This window comes from Salminus brasiliensis, chromosome 5 (assembly GCF_030463535.1).
Source record: "Salminus brasiliensis chromosome 5, fSalBra1.hap2, whole genome shotgun sequence".
In the NCBI taxonomy this organism is placed as follows: domain Eukaryota; kingdom Metazoa; phylum Chordata; class Actinopteri; order Characiformes; family Bryconidae; genus Salminus; species Salminus brasiliensis.
Window position 1 is genome coordinate 11,057,003 of NC_132882.1, and position 26,581 is coordinate 11,083,583.

At 40.9% G+C, this 26,581-nt stretch overlaps 2 protein-coding genes across 2 annotated transcripts; one reads left to right on the forward strand and one right to left on the reverse strand.

The window, feature by feature from the left end:
* Positions 1-398: 398 nt before the first annotated feature.
* Positions 399-13,305, reverse strand: ralaa (v-ral simian leukemia viral oncogene homolog Aa (ras related)). The gene is made up of 5 exons (XM_072679378.1): positions 13,007-13,305; positions 7,759-8,013; positions 6,736-6,944; positions 4,807-4,981; positions 399-4,194 (listed from the first exon to the last, which is right to left on the reverse strand). Exons 2-5 carry the CDS (start codon positions 7,870-7,872, stop codon positions 4,072-4,074), a joined length of 621 nt encoding a protein of 206 aa, XP_072535479.1. The 5' UTR covers positions 7,873-8,013; positions 13,007-13,305; the 3' UTR covers positions 399-4,071.
* On the forward strand, positions 10,770-26,188 carry med1l (mediator complex subunit 1-like). The gene is made up of 18 exons (XM_072679151.1): positions 10,770-10,847; positions 14,908-14,988; positions 17,400-17,475; positions 17,941-17,995; positions 18,554-18,686; positions 18,797-18,825; positions 18,926-18,997; positions 19,085-19,159; positions 19,283-19,359; positions 20,260-20,325; positions 20,493-20,604; positions 22,489-22,613; positions 22,799-22,914; positions 23,611-23,809; positions 24,411-24,506; positions 24,676-24,778; positions 25,831-25,948; positions 26,015-26,188. Exons 1-18 carry the CDS (start codon positions 10,770-10,772, stop codon positions 26,186-26,188), a joined length of 1,785 nt encoding a protein of 594 aa, XP_072535252.1.
* Positions 26,189-26,581: the final 393 nt, after the last annotated feature.

Consider the following 26,581-nt stretch of genomic DNA (forward strand, 5'->3'; position numbering starts at 1 on the left):
GTTTTAGGATTCTGCTCCTCCTGAATTAGACAAACATCATGCATCATGAAGTATTGGTCAAATTTAAACATCCGTGCTGATTAATGTCACACAAAAAAAACCTTTTATCTCCAAATTGTCGACTTTACAGGAGAAGGAAGACTCAACTTTCAATGGAAGTCAATGTCAAGTCATTCTAGAGCATTTCTATTGGTCCATTCATCATGAAATTGTAACATAATTTAAATAAAACTGGCAGATTTAGTCAAAAAGTGAAAAATGCAAAAAACTCAATTTTAATAAATAATTGCTGATACGTATATGAGTCCAGCACTGCAAGAGAAGATGCATGAAGACAAATAAGGCATGTGAAGCACCGCCGCTCACACAACGTCACTGGAGAGCTCAGCACACTGCCAATGCACACATCCCAAACAGAGAGAGCAAGGCCAATTATGTGGTCTTGAATTCCTGGTCATGGGAGACTGTGAATCTCCAGGAATTGATAGGACCATCGCTTAGACAGTTGCACCACGCTGGAGCCCCCTAGACATGGTAAAGGTGCTAAAGGTACTAAATGACCTGAACACACAAACTTGTCCTGTTTTCACTGTAAGATGAAGCTCATTAACAACAAAGACATACGTAATCCTGGAGGCCAATGTACAATGAAGAAACCAGAGCCTGCAAGATCTAATTTTGTAAAAAAAAATGTCATCACCTTAATTTTTATTTTCCTTTCCAACGGCTCACATTACAAGTTGAACATTTGAAGTATACAGGGATCTGGTTAATGTCACAGCAAAAAGTGTTAATGAGTAAACCTGTATACTGGATTCACAGCAATTAAATATGTCCTTAAAAACAAAAGGGGGGAAAAAGAAGAAAAAGAATGGCTGAGAATAACCACGACAAAGAAGGATGAACTTCAGAGGGATCTTCACAACTTAAACATCTGCAGCAGGAGGGGGACGAGGGACAGAAAAGATGAAAAGCTTGGATAAAAAGGAAGGAAGAAACAAAGTCAAAGTGTTATTTATAAAGGCAATGCATCAGGTTTAAACACACACACATCTTACTTCAGGGAGAGTAGTGTAGTAGTTTTGCCAAAGCAACACTGCTGCTACAACTGGGAATGGCAGTCCCTGCCAGTCCCTGCCACCCTAACATGAGGCAGTTCACTGTGTTACAGTTCAAACACAAAGAAAAGATTAAAAAAAAAGGTCTCTGAACACTACAGACGAAATCCGTTTAGCTGTATTATATAGAACATTGTCAGCATCTTTTTCTGGATATGTACACGACTCAGACCACAAGTCTTAAACAAACCCCCATGTGTGCATTTACAAACACACACACACACACATACATACACACACCCATACGTACACACACACGTGAACAGCAAAGTTTAAGCCATTGTAAGTAAGCGAAAATAGCACCATGACAGGATTGGTAAGTAAGCAGGCGAAACACAGCTTAGCAATTCTGCTACGAAAGCCCACCAAGGCAATCCCAAACTACCCCTCACACACTTTAAGCTGAAGCGAAGAGACACAGTTCAATATTCAAAACCCTACTGAACTTTGGTTTGCCATAAATGGCTCTATAGTGGTTATTAGATTTAGAGAATCTCTCATGGGATCAATGGCAAACAGCCATATATATTTTTATTATTATTAATTCACTATATCTAAAATATGCAGTACTGTGCAGATGTTTGCAGTACATAAGCAAAAAAAAAAGCTATTTATCTGAGCAATAAGGGTGTTTTTGTTTGTAAAACCCCCCAAATCTCTGGATTGGAACTGTGCAAGTAACCATAACTGCAATAAAAATGAACAAGATTCTCTCATTCTGAAGAAAGTAGTAGTGAGATCTTGTGAGATTTTTGGATTTTTAGAACAGAGCTTGGTTCCAGGTTTCTCCTGGACACCCCAGTCCAGCCAGCACAGCGTGGATGTGTTCAACTCCAGCAGCAGCAGCAGCAGCAGCTCACCTGATTCACCATCATTAAGCCCTGCTTTACCAAACCAGGTGTTGAATAATGGCTAAAAAGAATTTGTTATACTCTCATGTTTTAATGAACACGGTGATGGAGGATCTCTACTTTATGTATGAATGTTGTTATTAATATTGAAAGTGTTTTACTGAGTGAATACACTCTTATTGCCCAGATAAGAAGCTCTCACATTCTAATTTCCAGACTTCCAAAAACATCTGCAAAGTAGTGCACACTTCATCAGCTTCACTGTAGTGCTTCAGGGGTCAGATCAAGATCTCTTAAAAAGGGTACTGGTTAAACCTAGTACATTAAACAAAAAAAGAAATTCACAGCTTTGAGCAGATTCTTTACTTCCACAACTAGTCATCGTTAAATGATTCATTTTATAAACAAGGTCAGACGCTGCAGACACTGCTGGTGCTGCAGCTTGATTCAGTGAAGAGTACAGTGTTTAGTGTAGGAGTGGTTTGAAAACAATAAGCCAACACAGCAAGCCTTTGCCTCCACTACATTTGATTCTCGTGAGTTTTGGTAAACTAGACGACTGGCGCTAAGAAGCAATACAAAAAAAGGTGTGATTACAAACAAAAGGAAAAAAATATTTGAATATTTAGTATACATGTTTTAAAAAATCCAAACATCCAACAGAACATTAAACCAAATATATATTTTGTAATGGGTAAAACAAAAATGACCTGGCCAAGTGACTGGAAGTCATGAATCCTAACCACAAGTTTAGTTTATATCGGTATTTGTCTAGAAAATTCATACAGAAAACAGCATACAAGAAGTCACGACTCCCACATTTACACACCACAAAAAATTAAATAAAAATAATAATAAAATTGTGTTATTTTTATACAGGGCAATACAAAAAAACAAAGATTTGCTGTGGCTTCTTTTGAATTGTATCTCCGACATTAAGGCAGAGAACAACATTTTCAGCCCATAGTGAGGCCTTGTGGAGACAGTGCTAACAATTAAAACAAAGTGGCCTTCCCTGCAGGCTGCCGTCCCAATCGTCAGTGTGTTAACGTGGAGCTTGGACCCTCAGGTCAGTCTACCTCACATTCACAATGGACATCAAGGCATCAGGAAGTCAAACGGACCCAAAATGCTTACGTCCAACTTAACTTCCTGTTTCCGATTCACATTTCTCACAAGCCTGACAAAAAAGGGTTAAAGTCAAAGTGAAATAATGGGGGCCAAAAAGTTAAACAAACACAGAGGCAACAATTAAATACTTTAGTGTTTCGCAGTTCGTAAGTCAGGGTTTAACAGTGATTAACCTAAGGTCCAAAACGCCACTGTGCTTTTCATTTGCATGGCAACGAATTACGCGATTACGCATTACTGAATCACAACTGCCGACTGGTAAGTTCACACCATCTTAACTCTTAACAACATATTTACTGAACTGATTTTTCAAAAACGAAGGACACTCGACAGTCCCCCAGCTAATCTGTATTCAGTGTCTCTGACCTTACGTGTTATCCATATTTAAGTCCATTAGTGAGTCAACTCCACCTTACTTCACTCTGACTAAGGCAGTTCGAAGGTCAGTCTGACAGTCTGCTATCTGCAAACAGCCCAGCCGGACAACGGATCAAGGAGACCTGAATACGAGATAAGGGTCATAGTCAAGAGTGGTCCACGTATTTTGGCCTGTAGGGCTCCGGTTTGTGACTCCAAAGAACAGCAGGATCCTGGGGCTTGCTCTGCGACTGCGAAAATCATTGGTTGGATAGAGAAAACGGTTCCAAACTTGACTGCTTGCCAACATGTGGCAGATGCCTTTAGACATTCCACAAGGTTTTGTAGACTCCCGGTATGCAATTTGACAAAGAACACATTTCAGTGGAAAAAGAGTTCCCTGGGAGCTTCACCTAGATACTTCTGAGGAGAATCAGTCCCCTCGAAATCTCTATCAAACCAACTCCAGCTCTGACGCACAAACACCAGGACAATGCTGCAAACCCCACAGACCAGGATTAGTTGGCAATGGGGTAATAATATGGAACATAGAGATACATACATATTTAAAACATAGGGGAAGAACATGGTAGTGATTTCTAACGTGCCATTTACTATAAAATGCAACATCTCTCTCGAATCCTTTTGGCCAAACTTTTCCTCTTCTTTTTCCCGTTCTTCTCCTTGCTGTCCTCCATTTTCCTGGCGCGAATTTCCCTCATGAGGTCAAAGAACACCTGTAGAGACAAAGACTGGATGCGTAAATATCTAGAACAGAAACTGTTAGGAACACAAAGTCACTGAAACGTACCACCATACAGCATTTGAACAAACACGAGCCCTATGTTACACTCTGCGCAAGATGCGTTGTGATGCTCATTGCTATCTTACACCCCATCAACAGTCTAATTTCACGCCTTCCTCCTGCGTCGTTTAAATAGCAACGATGCTTAAATGCTAAATTCCCTTACTGACACTTTTTTTTTTTCTAAATTCAGCAATTTCAGTAAGATTTCACTATGACCTCAGTCACAAATGTGAACCAAATATATATTATATATATACTATATATATATATTTTAACAATATTTGAATGTAACTGGAGAACTAAAGGGCGTATTAGTCTTTAAATAAATGAATACTAATCATTTCACTATAAAATATTTAAGCCAAGCCATGTGAAACATTGACAGACATGCTATATAATCACACATATTATACTTCAAACTTTAAATATCACACTTATACACTATATTCTCACTTACACACTACATACTTTGTTTGGTTGAAATACGTACACAAACGTAGCACTTACGTACTGAGCCTAAGCCCTAGCCCACAATACTGACCTTGTCTACGTTGGCGCGGGTCTTGGCAGATGTTTCGACATAGCATACACCCCATTGCTCAGCTCGGGCCTTGGCCTCGTCCGCGCTCACCTGCCTCCTGTCCTCCAGGTCCGATTTATTCCCCACCAGAAGGAAGGGCACATTCTCATCCTCCTTCACCCGGAGGATCTGCTCTCTGCATGTGGAAGGTGATTCATATTATGGACTCATCATCTATATTCATATTCATTTACATCTGATTTCACTATAGCTGTGTTTAAACACACACACGCACACATACACACGCACGCATACACACGCACACATACACACGCACACATACACACGCACACATACACACGCGCGCACACACGCGCGCACACACACGCGCACACCTACCTACACATGATGATCCAGATCTTAGAAATTTGGTTATTGTATTTCAGGGCTGGAATGCATTAATAAAATGACTCCTCTATTAACGACTGTTCTCACAATCGACTAGTCGCTCCATTATGATTGAATTATTATATAACTAAAATAAATCAAATAAATTTTACTGACTTATAAATAGAAGATTTATTGACCATTCAAACCATGCACCTTGCATCTTCTACATCATATTGGTTAAATCTGACATCACCCAACACAGAGACAGCTCAATCATCAGCAGCCATTCAGCACAAGAACAGCTCAGTCACCAGTTGCTATGCCCAACACTCAGCAGCTCATCAGGAGACACAAACCTACAGCTGTTTCGAGAAACATCTAAATCAAAACCTCACCTAATGAGTAGTTATGGTGTGGTCGGGTAGTTAAGAATCCAAGAAAACAAACAAACAAACAAACAGCACATTCAGTACGTATCAGTATCTGTGTGGAGTAGCAGCATTAGCAGCTCTGAGAACCAGTCAGCCGAATTTAACAACAGAGTTTCGTAAAATGCAGCTCGTCCCTTCAGTCTACAGTGTTCATTGTACTGCTAAACTAAAACGAGAGACGCTGACAAAGAAATACAAGTTTAACTCTTTACTCTAATTAAACAGTCGTCTCGCTGTCTTAACAGTTTCTCACTGTGCCAACAGCTGTGGATATTCTCTAGATGCTCACAGAGGACAGCCATACAGCTGCAGCACCCTCGCTTGGTGTTTTTACCCTTTTGCATCTGTATTTTTCCCTCTTTCAGTCATGCGATTTATATAAAGTATGAAAACAGAGGTGGGCTATATGGTAAAAATATTATATCATGACATTTAAAGACATGTTCACACAACACACAATATTTAGGATATTCAGGATATTTTGGCACGTAGACAAAACGCACCTATAGCAGCAGCATGCTCAGTGCAGTGATTTATTCTTAGCATTCATCCAATTTAACTGGACTAATAATGAAACGTGCAGTTTGTTAGTGTTCTTTAAGGACTGCCGTTATCCACAATGTGCTTTATGAGCTCAGCCCGGAGATCGGCTGAGTCACATCACTGGAAAATCTCCCAGAGGCACACACAGACCATGATGTGATGCCACTTTGAGTGTTTTAATTTACAAATGGTGCCACACAACAAAGCCCAAACACAAACCCCTAAGTTTAAAAGAGTCCTGTGGAGCCCAGTGCCTCTGTGCTTACACACCCAGTCGTTTGTCTGTGTCCTCTGTCTGTAAGAGAGCAGGGCTTTTTATGCAGGCTGGGAGCTCCTTCCTCATTGGTTGCACCTGACTACTGTCTACCCCTAAATTATATATGAAAACATCACTGATACCTTGTTTTACTATTATTATTATTATTATTATTATAATTAAGGATTTCAATCTGATGTTGAAGCTCAAATATTATGTAAACAAACCACAATTCCAGTCGCGTAAAGAAGAGAGATAAGCGTACAAGAACCCCAGTCAGAACAGCACTCTGGAGCTTAACTGGAGGATCTAAAAGAACTAATACTTTACCTGAAATCTGCAGTCGCAGCAAACGACTCCAGCTCAGTGATTGAGAAGACACAGAGGAAGCCTTCTCCACTGCGGAAGTAGTTGTCCCTAATGGCTGCATAGTCCTCCTGACCTGCTGTATCCAGGATGTCGATCTGAACCTCCTCTCCATCCAGGACCACCTTCTTCCTGTAGCTGTCTGCCTTTGTGGGCTCATAGTCCTCCACAAACTAAGAGCAACAGATGGAGAGCTTGTTAGTTCATTGTGAATTTAGCTGGTATTCCACTTGACTAATATAGCAGCAACTACTAAAAACAGCAATATAATGAGGATTTGTGATTGAACGCATTGTGTAAGAAATATATCGTATATATCAGAGTATTGCAATATTAGTATTGAAATACTGTAATACCACCCATACATATTCTCCCCCATTACATCCAATGCTCCCGACGGCCGACACACGCCTCCTCCGTCACGTTTGCAGCCAACGTAACCAATGCACTCGGAGGAAAGCGCCGTGTACTCAGCTCTGATGCACTGGCCAACAGACGTCAGTGTCAGTGGAGTGATGTGGCAGGAAAGTGCCATTTACCAACCCTGGAGAGAGTGGGGCCGATGGCTGGCAGCATGCCCGGGATTCAAACCAGCCATCCTCTGGTCATAGTGACAGTGCCTTATTAGGCTGGACCACTCGGGTCCCCCTTATTTTTTTTTTAATCCTGACTGCTCCCACAGTTCTGTACTCTGTCATCAGATTCCAGACTCTCATTACAAAAAAGTTTCTTTTACTCTGATTTTTGCAGATGACGGAGTGTTTTACAGCAGTGTACTGCAGTATATTGAATCCGATCCCCTGTATTGTATTACGCAACACACTGCCAGGTTTTTCTCAATCCATGGCCACAATCACAAAGCAGTAAAAGGTAATAACTCACCGGTGATGACAAATTTATATATATATTAACAGCAGCACTTTTCCCCTTTTGACCGTCATGAAGACTGTCATTAGTATACTGCACGTTCGGTGATGGTGGCCTTACCTCATCATACATGAACTGCAAGGTGAGAGCCGACTTGCCCACGCCTCCACTGCCGACCATGATCACCTTATGCAGGGCCAGCGAGTTCTGCCCTTTTGGCTTGGCGGCTGCCATGGCAGTCTGGTTACAGAGGAGGATTACGAGTGGTATAGGAGAGTGTCGCTAGGGAGGGGGCTTGGATCCAGGAGAAAACGAAGTTCGAGGTTGGAGGGAATGTGAACTTGTTGTCTGGAGAAGTTGCTCAAAAGAGTTCACCTGTAAGGAGAAGATCTTCACTAAATCAAACCTGACAACAGCAATCATCTAGGAACATTCTGTTAAAGGAGAACTCCAGCATTCCTCATCTCAATCTCTAACCAATCTGTAGCGTGTGCCCGATTCCCGCAGACAATAAGTTGCCCTGTACTAAGTAAAGAACAGAAACCCATTCACTGAAAATGCATTTAAATTAGAAGCCAATGGGAAGGAGCTGAAGCACAGACGTGACAGAAAGACATGAGGCTGAAATGCTCTAAACACTGTCCCACTGTTGTAGAAAAACTAGTAGGGATGCCCTGACTTGGGGATTGTGGCCTGATGCAGAAATCTGATACATAAGCTTTCATAAAACATCACAATCCTCCTACTGTGTAATAGTCCAGCGTCACCATAAACCCTTTCCGGTTTTCCGGTGCACAATAAAGACATCATCAAATATTGGTTTGACATATCAGCCAAATATAGAGGTGTAATCGTACGTATACTCCTCCCTAACCAGCTATTTACAGTTTGGTGTGTGCAGTCATACAGACAATACACTACAGCATATTCACCTTATTTTGACAGGGACACTTTTAAATAGTTTGTTCCAGTTTTGTACAGAATTTCTGGCCATTTCGTATCTAAATGCTGACCCAACATCCCAACAGGCTATTTAACCTTATTTAGAGCAGTTCAGATAACTAGCTATCCAACACAACACAAAAAGATCAAGATCAAGTGTTGTAGGGCACCATAGAACTTCTATTCACCGCCTTCCCAAAAAGAGGACCTGTGTTTAAGGCGTCCATTCGCCTACTCTAATTTTGAGGGGATGCTCAGTTATGAAGCTTAGGGTCAGAGGTCCTGTCACTTAAGGCATCATTGGAGCTTCATTGGAGCTTCATAACTAAACCATTTCTCTGGGTAAGGATCTTCTGGTGTTGGTTTCCTCTCCACAACATGGTAAGAGCAGACGCATGGACGCTTGAGTGTTTGAAATGTAGTGCCTTCAACCATAAACGCAGGTTTATGAAGGTGGATATAAGTTACATGGTGTTCCACACTCTGAGTAGGGACTAAAGCGTGATGTGTAACCCCAGCAGAGCACTGACTCGCATTAAAGAGAAAGTTAGCCACTCTTTAGTTACTCTTATAATAGGAGTTCCTTTAAAGAAAAAGATAATGTTATCTAGAAGTTGTAGTTATTAGGGGCAGTAGTGCCTCAGCGGTTAGAGCACCAGCCTTTTGATTAAAGGGTTGTGAGTTTGATATCTGGGCTCGGCAAGTTGCCACGGTTGGGCCCTTGAGCAAGGCCCTTCACCCTCTTGGCTGCCCACCGCACCGGGCATGTGTGCTCACTGGTGTGTGCGTTCACTGGACGGATGGGTTAAAGGTGGAGGCCAAAATCCATCTGTGTCCAACACTAATGGTGAACATGGTTGTTTTGTCTTGTCTTGCCTTGTGTGTTTTGTGATGTACCAGCTACATTTCAGGAGGGAGCTGTGCAGTGGAAAATGAACCAGGTACTAAAAAGCAAGTAGAGTCAAGCAGTGGGAAAGCGCTAAAAGCAGCAAGGGTTTTCCTCTTTTCCTCTTAGTCCTTCATTCAAACTTTAAGCTTTGAATGTTTAAATGCAGCCTTAGTGGAACAAACTGAAGCGCTGCTTCTAATGCACAAGTTAGATTTTTTACTATTATTTTGTACTTTTATAACTTTCAATCAGTTTTATAGAGAACTGTGACGATTATCTTTTTATTAATCAGCCCTACATAAAATATATGCCAGAAGAAATTGGGATTGTATAATTAATATATACAATTTACATCTTAACACACTCTACCAACTACATCCAGGTTTTTAATAATTGTTAGAACTGTCTGTAAGACTAATAATAATAATAATAATAATAAAAACTAGCTTTTCATGCATTTGGAGCTTTTGTTGCTTTTTTGTTGCCTGTTGTACCAAACTCATACTGAGCTGTCCATGATTTCCAAACCTGACTTCTGTGTATCAGCAGTAACATCTAGGCAAGTAAACATCTGCCCACTGCTGATGGTTTTGTTAAAGCATTTATCTGCGGATATAGATATGAATCTGATTTAATCACACATCCCTAAAAATAGGCATCTGGGTGCATCCCGTCAGAGTAAAGTGGGTGGGGGGAAAAGGGGCTTCCCGAAGTCTCCTGTGTAACCTAACCACCATTTCACAGTACAGACAGAGTGCAGAGCAGTGTCTTGGTCGAGTCTACTCACATTGTCTCAAGGCAAGTCTCTAGTCACCAGGTGAAGGTTTCACAAAACAGGATGTTTCTGTTAGCCAGGACTTAAGTCTTAACCTCAGGACTGCCCAATAGGAAATTTCCTTAGCTCTTCTTCTGTTGGACAGGCTGGACTTTAAGCTTCAGTTAAGTTAGGTTTAAGTAGCTAAGACAAGAAATCCTGCTTTGTAAAACAGCCCCCAGAGCTCAGGTCTGAGTTCAAGCCGTTGTACTTCAGCGCATTTCCTGGTACTACAATGCCTGTTCAATGTAATACTCACTCTGCCGTGGGCTAAAGGTAATAGGCGGTGAAGGGTTTTTAGGTTTCCCACACTGGTCAGAAACGTCCCTCTGTTTAATTTCTAACAAATCCACAGCCAAGGCGGTTATGTAAGACTGTCTGCCTTTAATGTAAAAATCTCCTGCACAGCAGAACCCTCCACTGTCAGTCTCCCCATAGGCATTAGCGGTGGAGGATAAACTCTCCATGCTCTTCTAAAGCGTCTTAATGGCCCGTAACACTCTTTCATGGAGTTCCATGGGTGTGGTTAAACACACCACCAGGCATCTTATCTGTATGGAGACAGTCTCTATAAAAGCTGTGACACATGATGCACACAGTACACATTCTAACATAACTTATTTATTCATTTATTTATACCTCAAACCTGATCGAACACACTAACTGTGCTCTCGGGGTAGAATATAAGTCTGTTGTGTCTCTTATTTTTTTTGGACAATGTCTAGGCTGGTTGCATTAACCCAAAAAGCATTAGAGAGGTGAGGTAACGATGTCGGATGGTTAGTTTTAGACCATAATCACCTTTCCAACTCATCCACTTATTGGATGGAGTTCCAGCACTCCAGAGAACGCAAACAGCCCAATGCTGGAAGGCTTTATAGACCTCTAGTCAATGCTTGATATTGGTCATGCTGACCTTAGGTTCATGTGTGGCTACTCTCCAGTTCTCCATCCAGTTCTTTTCTATGGTATACAAACTGTGCATGTATGAAACTGTGTAAGTAATGGGTGAACCTTAAAGTACCTGGTGTCTGGATCCAGAGTGAGTTCCTCACTGGCCATGAAACTAAACCAGTCCCACTAGAGAGGACACAGTGTATTCATTTGGTCAAAGACAGATAAGGCACTGGTACAGTCTTAGGACTTTTAGGACAAAAGCTTGGCTAATGTGCCTCACCATATCACAGACAACCATTGGGTCTCCCACCAAAACTCACTGATATGAAGCCAGTTCCCTGTAGTGCTGGGCTATGTACTGTATCAGGATCATCATGATACTGCTGTTCAGAAAGAGATCACATACCAGTATTGATAAGCAGTAATTGTGGGTATTGGAAGAGGAAAAATGGATAAATCCAGTCCAGTCCAGATGCGTTGTTGTTAGCTGTGCATTTGTCAAGTGCAGTTTAAACACAACAGTCCACTTTTAGATGCTCATCTTAAGTCAAGTGCTTCAATTAGTTATAAAAAAAATCTTTTTAAAGAAGAAATATCAGATTAGTATCAGCTAACATGTTTCAAGATCACTACAGGTTCAAAACATGGCATCATATCTGTACTTTTGGCTCTTTTCAATATTTTAGAGAGCTATTTACATACACAGTGATCAGCCATAACATTAACACCATTTATATGCCTAATATTGAGTAGCGCCCCCCCCCCCCAGCTCTGACCCTTTCGAGGTATGAACTCCACTGGACCTCTTAAGGCTTTCTGTTGTATCTGTCCCCAGATCCTTCAAGCCAAGCGAGTTGTGAGGTTGAGGCCTTCATGAATCACATCAGTGAGTTTTGGGTGCCCATGGTCCTGCCGCTGGTTCACCGGCACCTGCTCATCCCTTCTTGGACCATTTCCCATAGATACTGACTAGTGCACACGGGGGGGAAAAAACCCTGACAAGATCCGCCTGATGTTTCGGAGATGCTCTACCCCAGTCCTCTAGACATCACCCTGTCTGACCCTTATCACAGTGGCTCAGATCCTTACGCTTTCCCATATCTCATCACCTCCAAGAACAGACTGTTCGCTTCCTGCCTAATATATCCCATATATACAGATGCCACTGTAGATGAATAAGTGAAGAAAATAACCAATGTCTTTCACTTCACCCATCAGTGTGTTTTAATAGACTGGCTGATTGGTGTACTGGGCATTAGCCCATGTCTAAGCTATAATGCATAACTACAGAACAGTGGTGTCTAATGCCATGAGGTTTGTTTCAGCTGTAATTACCTCCTGATTTTCACATTTTCTCTGCTATATTTAAGCAAATATGCTGGTAAAAGAGTCCAATCTATAGCACTTGATCATAAGCCAGTGTTTTATAGCCCCACAATAGCTACAAAAGGGCAGGGCACCACGGCCAGTCTGGTCTATGAGAGTTGGCTACTGATGCAATCCCAGATCCGTGTGTGCAGCTAGCTAAACTTAGCTAAACACTTAGCCAGCTGAGATAACTGACCATCTGGGTGTCCAGATGCCCACCACCTTGTCCACGCTAGTCTTGATCACGTTAGGAACTTAGCTAGCGCTAGCAAGCCCCGGCTAAGCAGGCGAGGTGGGTCCCCAGTGTGAGCACTGCTAGCCGGCTAGCTATAGCTAGCTAGCGCTCACGGGGCTCTGTGACAGTGACTGCTGAGCTAGCCGGCTAACACAACAGCTCAGTCGCTCATTTCTAACACTTTTACACACTCTTCGCATATTATTACATGGCTGAGACTTACCTCAGACTGTCAATGGCTGTTAGACTCCGGTGAATGTGCCGGATTGTGGGTTGTGTCCCTGGGAGGGGAGCCCTTCCCTTCCCTACTCTCCCTTGTCCAGATTCACCACATTACGGGTCCTGGTTTTTATCAAACCAGCGGTGCGTTGTCAGAGAAGCGACGACAGCCTCTAACCTGACGGGGAGAAAGAGAAAGAGCAGTGTGAGGAGGTGGAGGTAGGTGTGTGTGTGTGTGTGTGAGGGGGATCAGACGGGCTGGACTGAAGCAGGCTGTAGAGACAGACCACTGCGCTCCGGGCAGGGAGGCGGACAGCGCATGCGCACGGAGCGCGTCAGGCTCAAAATGACCATGCTTACCTCCAAAGGAGAGGTGCTGAAGGTGCGAGGTTGCCTGTCTGCCTGTCTATCTGTCTGTCAGACAGTAATTAGCTAGCTAACTACTTTGGAAGGAATTTCCACATTTCAGAAGATAGCTGAAGGTTTGTTATTTGCCCTTATTATGTTTCTCCTACCACCTGTAGGAGAAGGCAACGCAGTAGAGCAAACAAACAGGGGGCTCAACAGGGGTCAACAGGGGTCAACAGGGCTCACATGGAGGTCTGTGATAAAAGACGGACTGTGGCTAACATCTACAAATTTGTAAGAACCAGAGGTTCTGCAGGCCGAAGGTGGTCTAAGCTAAGGTCTTTGTGCTGGTGCAGCATGGTCATATTGGTGGTGGACCAGTATAGTCCATGTGCTTGCTGATCTTGCTGGGCTCTGTACCAGGGTATGAATGAATGCATGCATGCAGGCTGTGCAATTTCCTTGCATATTCAAAAAGGCTAAGATGTAACGATTGCTCTAGAGAAACTTACCAAGTCATTTGTTTGTGATGGTGGTGGTGGTGGAAACAGGCATCTTAGCGTTTTAGGCCTTGAAAATCTTCAAGTGGCAATCATGTATCTTCTGAAATGGTTCTGAATATGAATAATGAATATGCGGACTGATTCCACAGGTGTTGTTCGAGTGTTTGTTTTTAAATCCATGCAGGCCTTGAGGTGCCTACAGGGTGTTGTAAGGCAAAGTAGGACCCAAAGAAGCTGTTATTTCCAGATGTATCACTGTTTTACTATCACTAACATACATATAACGCTATGAGGAGGTATAGGTTCACTTGTTGTTTTGGATAATAAAATAAAATGGTTACGTAGCTACCGCTACTGTAGAAAAAGTTGGTAAGTATCTTTACAATCAGCCTCTTCTCTCCAAACCACTCTGGATCACCACTCTGGATCTGGTCCTTTAGTCAGAGATGTTTAAAAATGGATCCTTTATCTTAAAATTGTTCAACACACGTTCTCTATACAAGTGTATTTACCAAAAAAAGCTGAAAATGCATTCTTATATGATCAGTCTTACACCCCTTCAGCACTTAGAATGACTCAGTCTTAAAGACGGATGTATGTAGGCTCAGTTACCTCTTTCCCATTGGCTGCCCTCTGCAGTGCATCATTTAAAAAGGGGTCCAAGCTGGAATATTCATTGGAAGTTTAACATTAATAGGTTAAAATACTTAATGCTTATAATATTGCTATTTGTAAATTGATTGAATGAACAGTGTGTTTTATTTTTTTAAATGTGTGTGTGTGTGTATATATATATATATATATATATATATATATATATATATATATATATATATAATTTCATTCATTTATAATTTCATATAATTTCATCACTCATTTCATTCATAATTTCAATAATTTCATTCATTTTAGCAATGTTTACATGCATCCAAAAACTATCATTTCAGTTTTGCCTGACATGTGACCTTTTAAGGAGTACTTCCTTTTTAAACTACAGGTCAAAATCCCACAAACTAGACCCACTGCGTGATTCTTTGGCCTTCCGGTCATGAAGAAGACCTACATGTCAGACTTGTACTCCAAATATGCTGAGAAGCCGTGGAGTGAGACGTTTCAACTGGTGCGTAGATGCATGGTAAGCGAACCTCAAGTGTCCTGCTCTCATGTCTCAAATATTGGATGATGTAAGCTGGTGTGATTTTGCACAAGGTTGAGCCCAGTAGTGACCTTCAGCCAGTTGCAGTCATAACGTCCCCCAAGTCATGTTATATGCCTTAATCAAGTGATTTCATGTTGCTCTCACTGCTCAAGAGTAGGTTGCGTGCACAGTCTAACAAATTTCTTCCAGATGCAGAGCTTAAGCATGGCTTTTGTGGCCAGAATGGTCCTGTGCCAAGCTAATACGTAAACAGCTGCCTCCTCTCTGGACGTTGGGAGAGCTTCTACGTGCTCTTGTACGCATTTCTTCCTCGGCAGCTGTAAAACGTCCATTCCTTCTGCCTCTCCCCCAATCTGGATTTCTGTCAAGCGCTTTACATGAGCTGGATGCAGCTGGATGCAGACAGAAGCAGGTTTAGGTGTGGTACAGGTGTCTGTCGATCATCGCTTAAGTGTAGGTTTGCCGATTAGCACATGGCACATTAAAAGTAGGCTCTACCTCTGCCGTTTTTATGAATATGGTATGGTTCCAGGGTCTTTGGCCTAGGTCCTGGGAGGAGAGCTTTTTATGAATATATCCATGAAACGATCTGGGTGTTTCTGCCCAGAATGGATTTAATGGCTGGGTCATATCCCAAAAGTCATATTAAGGGAGTTATCTCTTGCACAGCTTTTAGCATGCCTCTTAAATATACAATAGACAGTCAGGGACATAAGTATTTGGACAGTGACACAGTGAAATTGCTTTTGACATACTATATGATGTACTGTATGTCTATACAGAGCCATACTATGTTTTGAAGCATTTGATTGAATCTGAGCAGAGTTGAGTCGAGCTCTATACACTTCAGAATCCTTCTATCCGCAGTCACATCATTAGTAAACACCAGTGATTGATTTCCATCTGCAGCCATACATGCCCATGCCATAACAGTGCCTCCACCATGTTTGACAGAAGATGTGGTATGCTCCAGCCCATGAATTTACTTCCACATACTCAGTTTGATCTCTGTTTTACATGTCCAAAGAATTTTGTTCCAGAACTGGGCAGACTTTGTAGATGGTTTCTAGCTAAATCTAATCTCTTATTGGTGGTTTGCTTTGTGTCCTCTGGATTTGCTTTCATGAGGGTGTATCTTGATTGTAATCTTTGACAGTGATGCACATCCCTCTGCGAGATTGTTCTTGACTTAACTAGATGTTAAGAGGTTTTTATTTTAACCCACCAATGAAATTGCTCTGTGATCATCCACTTTAGATCCATCTTCTTCTAGGCCTTTTGGTGTTGCTGAGCTCACCAGTGCATTAAGTTTACAAATTGTTGATTTGGCCACTCTTAAGTTTTCTGCTATGGCTCTTAGATTTTAGTTTTTTCAGTGTAATGATGACCTTCACTTGCATCGACACCTCTTTGGGCCACATATTGGGAGTTATCATGAATGCAAATTCAACACTTGGACCATTTATCTCCTTTTTTATCTCCATTTATCTCCTTTTTTAAAATAATGATGGTATAGGTGACATTTGACCATGCTTGTCAGTTAACTTTCCAATGTTATGATTCTGTGAAAATAGAGGGTCTGAGGATGGCTGTAAATCCTAAATAGTTCATGTACCTTTTTAAGACTGCTGAAACTCTACAGCTTGACTGTTTAATTTAAAATCAATGTGTGTGTGTGTGTGTGTCAAGGAGAAATGACAAACTATCACTTTTCAAATACTTATGAGCCTGACAATGTCTAAAAGTATCCAGACATGCCTTCTAAATAGTGAATTTAGCTACTTCAAGGTGTTTCCATTGCTGATACTGGTGTAGGTTGTGTGCACACAGCTTGTATAACCTCATTGCCAATAGAATGGGATGCTCTGGAGCTGCATCACATTAACCTAATGTCACTATGCCCAGTGCCAAACATCACCTAGAGGTCTGTAAACCCACAGTGTTGGGTTGTGGGGCGGTGGAACCTTGTTTTCTGGGGTGATGGTTTCTCCATTCAATACATATGAATACATGAGCTGTAGTGGAGTATGTGATCCAGAACTACTCATCTAAACATCAGTACCCAACCTCACTAATGTGCTTGTGGCAGAATGCCATCAAACCCTGTAACAGTGGGGCAGCATCTAGTGTAAAAACTATGTCTATGAACTTTTGTGGCCAGTTTCCTGGACAGGGATTAATTCTAGCCCTGGACTACACAGCATGTTAAATGGAAATAGTCATAAATGTGTAGGTGTGTGTACGTAAATTAATTAAGGATAGCTCTGGTACCTGCTAGTACTCATGTAAAACACTAACTGCCCGTTTAGCCACATTTGGTCATTATTAGCAATGTTGTCATATTTTGGATGAAGTTACTTGAAATGGTCTTTCCTCTTTCCCTACAGGACAAAACTCGAGCAGACCCAAAGCCCTGTGAGCCAGTTATGAGGTGCCAAAAGAAACTTAATGAAGCTCTAAATGGTGAGAATGACCAGTACACAGTCGTCGTTACATGATGAGAAAATATATAGAAATAAAAACTTTAGTTACTTTTTAGTTACTGAAACAGTGTTGTGATGTACTGTACTGTACAGTACAGTTGTATGTACTGTACAGTGGCACATCTGAACCCCACTTTTCTACATTTTAGGCAAAATTTGCGTTTTATTTTTGTTTTGAGCATCCCAAGATTTGATCTGTCAGATAACTTGTCCCAAGGTCTGAGGCCTTAATTAGCTTGAGGCCTACTAGAGCTAGTGTGCCTACTAGAACAGCAAATCAGAACCCCGGTTTGACTGTGCAAGACCTAAAATAAGATTGAGCAGATTTCCCACTTGAAGTTGATAAAGTATTATCCTTTATCCTAAAAGGTCCATAGATCTGTAGATTTTTACACACTTAAGTGTGGTTATGTTTTTGTTTATCTTTCCCGTCCCCCATTTTTAGTGGCCTCAGTCAATGCCATGGTGACCAGGTTGGAGATGATTGCCCAACAGAGAGGGTCTGAGCCTTTTATTTACATTTACCATTTTGAAATGGGCCTTCATTTTACATGTTCACTATTGGGGCTGGAAGATACATGCCAGTATACAGGGAGTTTGGCTTTATTTATTTATTTATTTATTCATTCATTCATTCATTTATATAGCACTTTACATATGGTATTCAGAACCTGGCCTTTCAGTGTATATAACTAATTGTATACTGCAGGTTGTTTAAATTTCTGAAAGTGCAGTTATGGTCATTTACAATACAAAGTTTCTAAGACAACAGTCCAATCAAAACATGCTGTGTAGTGTGCCTCGGGGTAAAGGGTTTCATTCATTTTCTTAATACAATTTTAAAAGGTTTGTAAAATTATTTGTAAATATATTGATATTAAATTCTGGCATTTATTTTCCAGCCCTGTTCCCCATTGGTGTTAATTCTGCAAGTAAATGGTGTATAATCTAATCTGAACAGTGTTTGTCATGCCACTATAAGCCTGCCAAGACAAATTGTCTGCCAGCTGTGATCTGTATGTTGCTTCTCTCACTGGATGCGCCACCGTTCCCACTAGACTGGGTTCCCACCGGAGTCCCACAGAAACTGCATGCTATCTGACTGCAGATCTGTTCTACCTGGAGGTGCTCCTGCTGCCTGGGGGAGGGGTGGAGGATGTGAAGGTAGCCCAACATGGTGAAGCTCCAGAGGTGAGACAAGGAAAGAGAGTATGATATAGAGGGCTATCAGTAAGTGAGTAGATTTGAGGCAAAAGTAGTAACTATGGACTAATGATGTTTTTTTTCTTTTTTCATTCTAGTCAAATGCATCACTTTGTCAGTTGCTAAGGTAAGAAAGTATATATGTCTTATGTCACACTTTATTTTTTTATTTTTAGCCCTTATGGGCTCTGAATGTGAGCTAAATCATCTTGTCCGTATCTATGCAGAAATAAGAAATTTGAAGAATTCTCACTCAAGTTGGAGGATCTTGCTTGTCTCTACAACATACCAGGAGACAGGTTTTACTTCACTAATCATGGATCAATACTGACTTTTATTTATCATGCATTTCTATCAGTTTTATATGAGAAGTTATTATCTTGCAGTGATACAAAGATAAAAGTGTATACATCCCTTCAGCATCTGCAAAAAGACCTACTCAAGATCTCCAATTTACCAAGGTGTGAAGAACTAAGTGCTCCAGATTGTCAATGCAGATCTTTTACAAACAGGATTAGACTATATTTTTGATAAACTATTATTATTATTTCTAAAAGACAATTCATTTTGCTTTAACCTTGCAGACGTTTGATCGAGAACGATGTCCATGTTGACATGGTTCTGAATGGCAGAATTGGGAACTTCATGCCTTGCAAAGAAGGTATGTGGGGGGGGGGGGGGGGGTGTCTGGTCTGCTCATGCATCATGAACTTCAATATTGCAGATTTTACTTACTCTGGTGCTTATTTGGAGTTGTTTTAGGTGCACAGATGCACCACACTCTTACATGCCTTATATATTTTGTACTGTTACTGCACATAGGAACATATGGAGGTTCACTGTACCGTGCATGGGCATGGGATGGAGCGTTGACACTAGTCAAACAAACCAGGCTTTGAGGGGGGGGGGGGGGGGGGGGGGGCATGCTCTGGCACTCCCTTAGTCTGTCCCATTTGTCTCATTTGTGTAAATACAAGCCGCAAAATCGTTGTTTTTGTGATTCCCTAATCTGTCGATAAACAAATCATGCATAGACCTTATTACAGTGGTTATTCTAAATTGTGCCCCTCCATGCAGCTGTATAGAGTTTCTTGTTTTTATAGACGTTATCCTATGTTCTAAATTTGTCTGTGCAAAACAAATGAAGATCTGGAGACAGAAAGGAATGGTGATAGTCTCAGTCCAGTGTTTGTTAGCTATGTTAGCCTAGCATCTTGTATTACATTTTAAGGCATTTAGCAGAGGCTCTTATCCAGAGCGAAGTGCTTCACTGTTTACTCAGAAAATAGCTTAGCTAGTTTGCATAGAATAGGATACAAAGATACCTCTAAGCTTAGATACTACTAAATACGAAGGTCAGTATGGAGACCACAATACTCAGCACTACACTTCCCCCAAGTACTCCAAGCCTCCGATTTCAAACATGCCTTGGCTGATTGACTGCATCTGAAATTGGAGATGTTGGGAGATCAAAGCTTGTAATTTCTATTTATGATTTTACTATTATTTTAATAATAAATAATAAAACGTTTAATTTAATACACTTCTCCCAATGACTTAGGAAACCCAATGAGCATCCAGTACTATATCAGCCCCTCTGACATTCTGATGGAGATGTTCTGTCCAGGTACTTCCAGAATAACCCTGTACATTTCTATGACTGTAGAGGGCTGTGCCAAATAAAAAAATAACACACTTTACCACACTAATTCTAAACTAGGTTGGACATTATAAACTGGAAGTGTATAAGTGATCATTTATTCTGCCTTATGTGAGTCATTTGTTCCCTGCTAGGTGAAGGCAGTCGTGGCCAGGTTGCCATGGTAGTGGTAGGTGCCAGTGGCACTACACACAGGTTGCAGATGGAGTCTCTGATCCCCACTCCCCCTCAAGTCGACTCGCTGGGGTAAGGAGAGGCATTGTTTTCCGGAATACCTGATGTTCTGCATAATGGACAGTCTGTGGTAGGATTGCCTAGTTATTTAGATAAGTCAAAAATGTGCTTCTGAGACCTTGAGGGGAGCTTAAGCATGTGAAAGTAGTCCAGCGTGGTGAAGCAACCAGAGGCAAGAGGAGCACAGGTATTATGTAGATGGGATTCCGTAAATGTGCAAAGACTGAGGCCAAACACACATTTTGCATTGTAATCAAATGTGTCCTGCTGTTTTTGTCAATATGAGACTACTGAAACAAATGTGCTGTAAAAATGTATTTCCATATTTGTATTTTTGCATGTTTGTCACATTTAAATATTCCAGATCATCCCACTAATTTTAATAAAATAAAGATAGCTCAAGTAAACACACAATTCTGCTTTTAAACAATAAATTATTAATTTTAAATGTATATACATTTATATATTTAACTCTTTGATCCATATGGAAAAAAAGATTTCCCCCTTAGCTATTAAATCAACCAGTTAATTAAATCCGTTTGGTTTCACTTTTCTTGTCCACACCCAGGTATGATCACTGCCAGACCTGTTGAATCTATGGCAATGTCAAGCAGGCTAGAAGGTCTCAAAAAGCAGCACATGAGGACGATATCTTAAGAGGTTTAGATACAGATTCAAAACAGTGTCATTAAAACCAGGCAGTCTGGAAAGGGTCACAAAGCTATTGCATATACTCTGGGACTGCAGTGAACCACAGTGAGAGCCACTATCCACAAGTGGAGAAAACCTGGAACAGTGGTGAACATTCCCAGGGTTGGTCGGAGTACCAAAATTCCACCAAGAGCTCTTTCAAGATATCTTTTATATAAGAGTTTCAAGGCGCAAACCAGTGACTAATAACATTCTGTGGACTGATAAGTCAAATGTGCAACCTTTTGGAAGACGTGTCCTGGTGTACAGCTAACACTTCATTCTATCATGAGAACATCATACTTGCTATCAAACATGGTGGTGGTAGTGTGATGATCTGGGGCTGCTTTGCTTCTGCAGGAACAGGATGACTCCTCATAATTAATGAAACAATGAATTCTGCTCTCTCATGAAATCCTAAAGGAGGATGCCTGCCTGTCAGTTTGCAACCCAAAGCTCAAGCGCAATTAGGTTCTGCAGCAGAACATAGCAAGCATTTCATAGTTGTTACTGCCAAGGGTGGCACAGCTCTTTTACTAGTTTTGGGGGAGTAATTATTTTTCCACATGGGTATAATAGGGTTTGAATGCATTTTTGTCTTAATGGTAAAGGTATGATCACTTAAAAGCCGAAGGGGTTAAAAGTTCCCCTGGAATTGAGCTGTGGAGCAGGGGAACTCTGGAATGATGGTGCTCCATTTGATACATTTGGAATTAGGTGGGGTGGTAATCATCCAACATCCTGACCTCACTGCATTCAGCTCTTGTTGCTGAATGCAGTCAGATCCTCACAGTCTAGTAAAAAGCCTTTCCTGGACAGTAAAGACTCCACTGTTAACTCAACTCCAACAGAGTCAGTCAAAGTAGGACAAGCTCTTCTCTCTCTCTCTCTCTCTCTATATATATATATATATATATATATATATATATATATATATATATATATATATATATATATATATATATATATATATATATATATCTATATCTCTATATCTCCTTGATTTCAGAAGAAACCATGAACAAGCAGGTGTCCCAATACTTTTGTTGTATGTATAGGCTACTCTTTCGGACCAACCTCAGCATTTGACTTCAGTTATTAGGTAACTGATAAACCCTCATTCATGAAATTGTGGCTGTCTCTTGACATTATGGTTGTAACTGTCAATGCGTTTGAGTATTGGAGTGTTAACTGTATATTCTGCAGGCTCCCTGTGTTCAGGCCGCTGTCTGAAGTGAGTGCCGAGCCACTCCCAGCCTTCTTCCTTCTCAAACTCCAGCCCCCACTTCCAGTGCTCAACTCCTTCATCCAGAAGATGAACCAAATCACAGGTCTAGACAGCAGTCTAATAATATCTCTGACAATAGTACACAGTAGTATTTGGTGTTAACGGAAGATGGAATGGTGTTTGGTCTAAAAATATACAGTTCAGGTATGACAGGATGAAGCTGAATGAGCCTGCAAGTCCTTGAAGTTGTTTTAGGATGTTTACAGCGAGCCTGATTATATTCTCCAGATGTTACACCAGAGGCTGACCTGCAGGGGGAGCCATTATTCCAGTTAATCAAGAAGGCCAGTCTAGCAGAAAAGACCTGGAAGAGCTCATGTGATGAAGATATTCACTGTTATGTGGTATGTAAAAAAAGCCCATTTTCAGTCTGTTACAGTTATTATCTTTAACTTATTATTTAAAAGTTTTGATGCCTAAATATTATGTTATGATGTGACCTACAAAGAATATGTTAAAATTGCATTTTAAAGGAATAGTTGAACGATTCATGAGACCCACATGATTTATTACATAATCCAAATTAAAGCAAACAGCCTAAAATCTGGCTGGCTGGTGCTTCTTTATTTAACAGCAGATGCTAGGCTAGGCTTGAAAACACCGGACACCAGTCACATCTCAGTAAATACATAACAAAATCTTGTTTTGTTTCCATAGTATTTTACTGTTTTAAAACTTGATCATGTTGCTTATTCATACATTTAGTTTAAAGTCTAAAGTACGCCATGTCCATAAAACACATCGATTTATCTGTGCCAAACATTAAATTACAAAAATTAACATCTGGATGCATTTTAGGTGAGTTTAGTGACTTGTTAGGGGCGTGTATCTACAGAGATGAGATTGGTGCCACCATGACTCCAGTGTTTGTTAGCCAAATTAGCCTAGCATCCCCTATTCTAACCTAAAGAACCAAACATTCTGGCTGATCAGCTACAGTTCTATGACCTTAATGCCTAACTGCGAAATATGAATAACTGTGGAGTCCTATTTTATTTATTTATTCATTTATTTTTAATGTGCTCTTATATAACTGTTAGACTCTGCCAGATGCTGAGCTGCATAGCTATGTGTTCTGTGGTGCTGAATGGGAGTGTGACTCGTGGAAAGGAGCTCAAATTCATGCAGTTCCCTTCATCCATCCGGCCCACGTGCCAGCCTTACTGGAGATTCTCCGCCATCAGTCAGTCATCAATGTCCTATTAGCAAGCTGCATCGCCAGTCCTGAGCACCAACCAGGTAAAGGTTTTTGCTTTGGACAGTTATTTTTTGATTGCAGCCTAATTTTTAAAAAATGTCAGCTAATACATACTGTCAACATATCACTCGTATCTCCAAAATGGAAGGAAAGGGAAAAACCCATTTCAATGGAAACTTTCAATGGAAGTCAGTGTGAAAAGATTAGGTAATTTTGGAGCACTTCTATTGGTCCATTCATCATGAAATGTAGATACAATGTAAAGAATAACTGCCAAATTCACATTGTCAAACTGAAAAGTGGCCAAAATGGAGATACAAGGTTTTATCGCAACAGTGACCACATATAACCTGCATTACTGAGCCCAAATACAAAGCGGCGGAGAGAATCAGCAGCTCTCTGAATAAGACCCCTTGTAGATTTTTCATCTAACCTGTAAAAACTGACAAACATTGGAAACATGAGAATGCTAGATTAGTAGATGCTATTTTAATGTGATTTTTAAAGAACCTGCCTGGGCCGCTCTTGTAATGTTAAAAATAGTAAAAGAGATGGTGGTTGTGCATGCTGGTTATATCCAAGGGTTATGTTTTCCAGCAAATACAGACTTAAATGTTGAATCTGAATATCTCCCTGTGGCAGGTCTAGCATATGATCTAAACTGTGAAGTTCTGCCGGAGTCTGGCTGCAGCTTTTCTGTGACCTTCAGCCTCCTGGATAGCGACTCACTGGCTGTTTGTATGTGCTTACACATCATCCATTGTGACCAATGAGGCCTGTGTAAAGATTTCAGCATTTTATGTTTTACCTACTGAATCTCCTTATATTTTATTTATTTGTTTGTTTGTTTGTTTGTTTGTTTTACTTTCATCTCTTCTTATGACGTTGTCTCATGGTTTGTGCCCAGTGCTGGTCTCTGTAGTGGACTGTCGTCAAGTGCAGTGCAGACTCCTTATGGCTGGTTTAGTAGATCCATCTCTAGATGACTACATCTCCAGAGTCCTCACACGGTATGAGATTATAATACGTTGCCATGTACTGTTGTTCTATTTCGGAGCTATTATGTGTAGACTAAAGGTGACATCACTGTAGCGGCCTACAGCAGCATAGCCTAGTATAGGCTATTGTTAGTATTCCTGAGTGTTGTCCTCTCTGTGTCTTCTCCACTTGGTGTGCACTTTGCTAACTAGAGAGATTGTAGTAGGGTTTTGCCTCTAATAATATTTTCACTAGTGGGCTGGGTGTATGTAAATATAACGGGTCAAGTTTTGTGAGAGTTTTGGGGTTTAGGGATTGGCCCTTTTACAACTATGTTTGACTAATGCTAACCACACACTAGAAGACTTTTATAAAAAAAAAAAAAAGTCTCTTATTTAAAGACCATTTGTCATTACAGACAATGGTTTTGCAAAGACAGAATCTTGCAGGGTCACTATTTGCAAAACTTGATTCCTTTTGATATAATTTAAATTGTATTTGAATTCATAATTAATTTCATTTGACAATTTCTCTAATAATGAAGTTTATTTTTCCCCCATGTTTCACCTGCTGGCCAGAGATGTTTCTGTAGCTGCTTGGCTGCTTCCTGGTGCAGGATCGTGCACATCCTGCATCCCAATTTGCATTAGCCAAAACTAAAAACATTATTAATTAATTATAATTATGACTGAATGTCTGAATGAGAAGATCCCTAACTCTCGAAACGCTGTGACAGTGTAATCACTTGCAAGGTGAATTTGGTGTGTAAGGCTAGCATTACGTGGGTTTTGCTCTGGAAAAAGAACACAACAGGGGTTGAGGTTCACAGTTTGTCACTTTCATGGACCAAACTTTTATCATTCGACTATGACAAGGAAAATGCTGCTTTCCATTTTTAGGCATCTTTAAAGCTTTATAGGTGATGCAGCAGCCCTTAAAAAGAAACCGCAAGTAGCACCAGTATTTCAAACATGTGCAAAAAAAAAAAAAAGATTAGATTCTTCCTTTTTTCCCTCTTTTAATTAAAATGCCGTGTTTTTAGGATAAATTGCAATGCTTTTATTACTTATTTTTATCTTTCCAGGTGCATGTCCATCCCCATCACCATGAGAGCCGTACGGAAGAGGATTGCCACCTTGAGGCCTCCAGCCCCCCTTTTCCCTGAACCTGCCTGTGTCCTTAAGGCTGAAAGCTCTCCCTCTGTGGCCCCTCACTGTGCTGTAGAGAGCCTCCCAGTAACACTTCCCACTGCTCTGCTCTCTCCAGAGCCCATGGAGGAGGATGGCCTCCCTTCTCCTCCTGGTCACTACGTCATGTCTGTGGCTGCCGCCCCTGCGGTTGATGGTGCTAATACAGATGCGGTTGCTAACCCTTCCCCGTGTGCCTCTGTGAGTGTCTATTCACACTGGGGAGCCAGCAGCCTCCCAGCAGAGCTGATTTAGAATAGTGCAAGGGTGGGGCTGTTTTTAAGAGGCTCCCAGGAGTTATTAGTAGTATTATTGACTTTTTTTTTTTAATGGAAATAAATGCAATAAAGGTAATATTCTTAAACTGAAGAAGCGGTCATATAATCTCAATCTAAATATTTTAAAAAAATATTAGACTTTGTCCAGAGTTACACTACCTTTCAAGATGTTTAGAGACATTTGCCATTTTTTGTCATCAGTTTTCTGAATGATTTTCTGATGTAGCTGCCTTCTATTTCATATTAATGGCCTTTATGAATTTGCATTTGAATGATGTTACACTGGTAGGAGAATGTAGCATTTTGAGTCTTGCCCAGGGACTTTTATTGGTGTATCAAACCCTGTAGTCAGAGACAGGGAGGGAGTGTT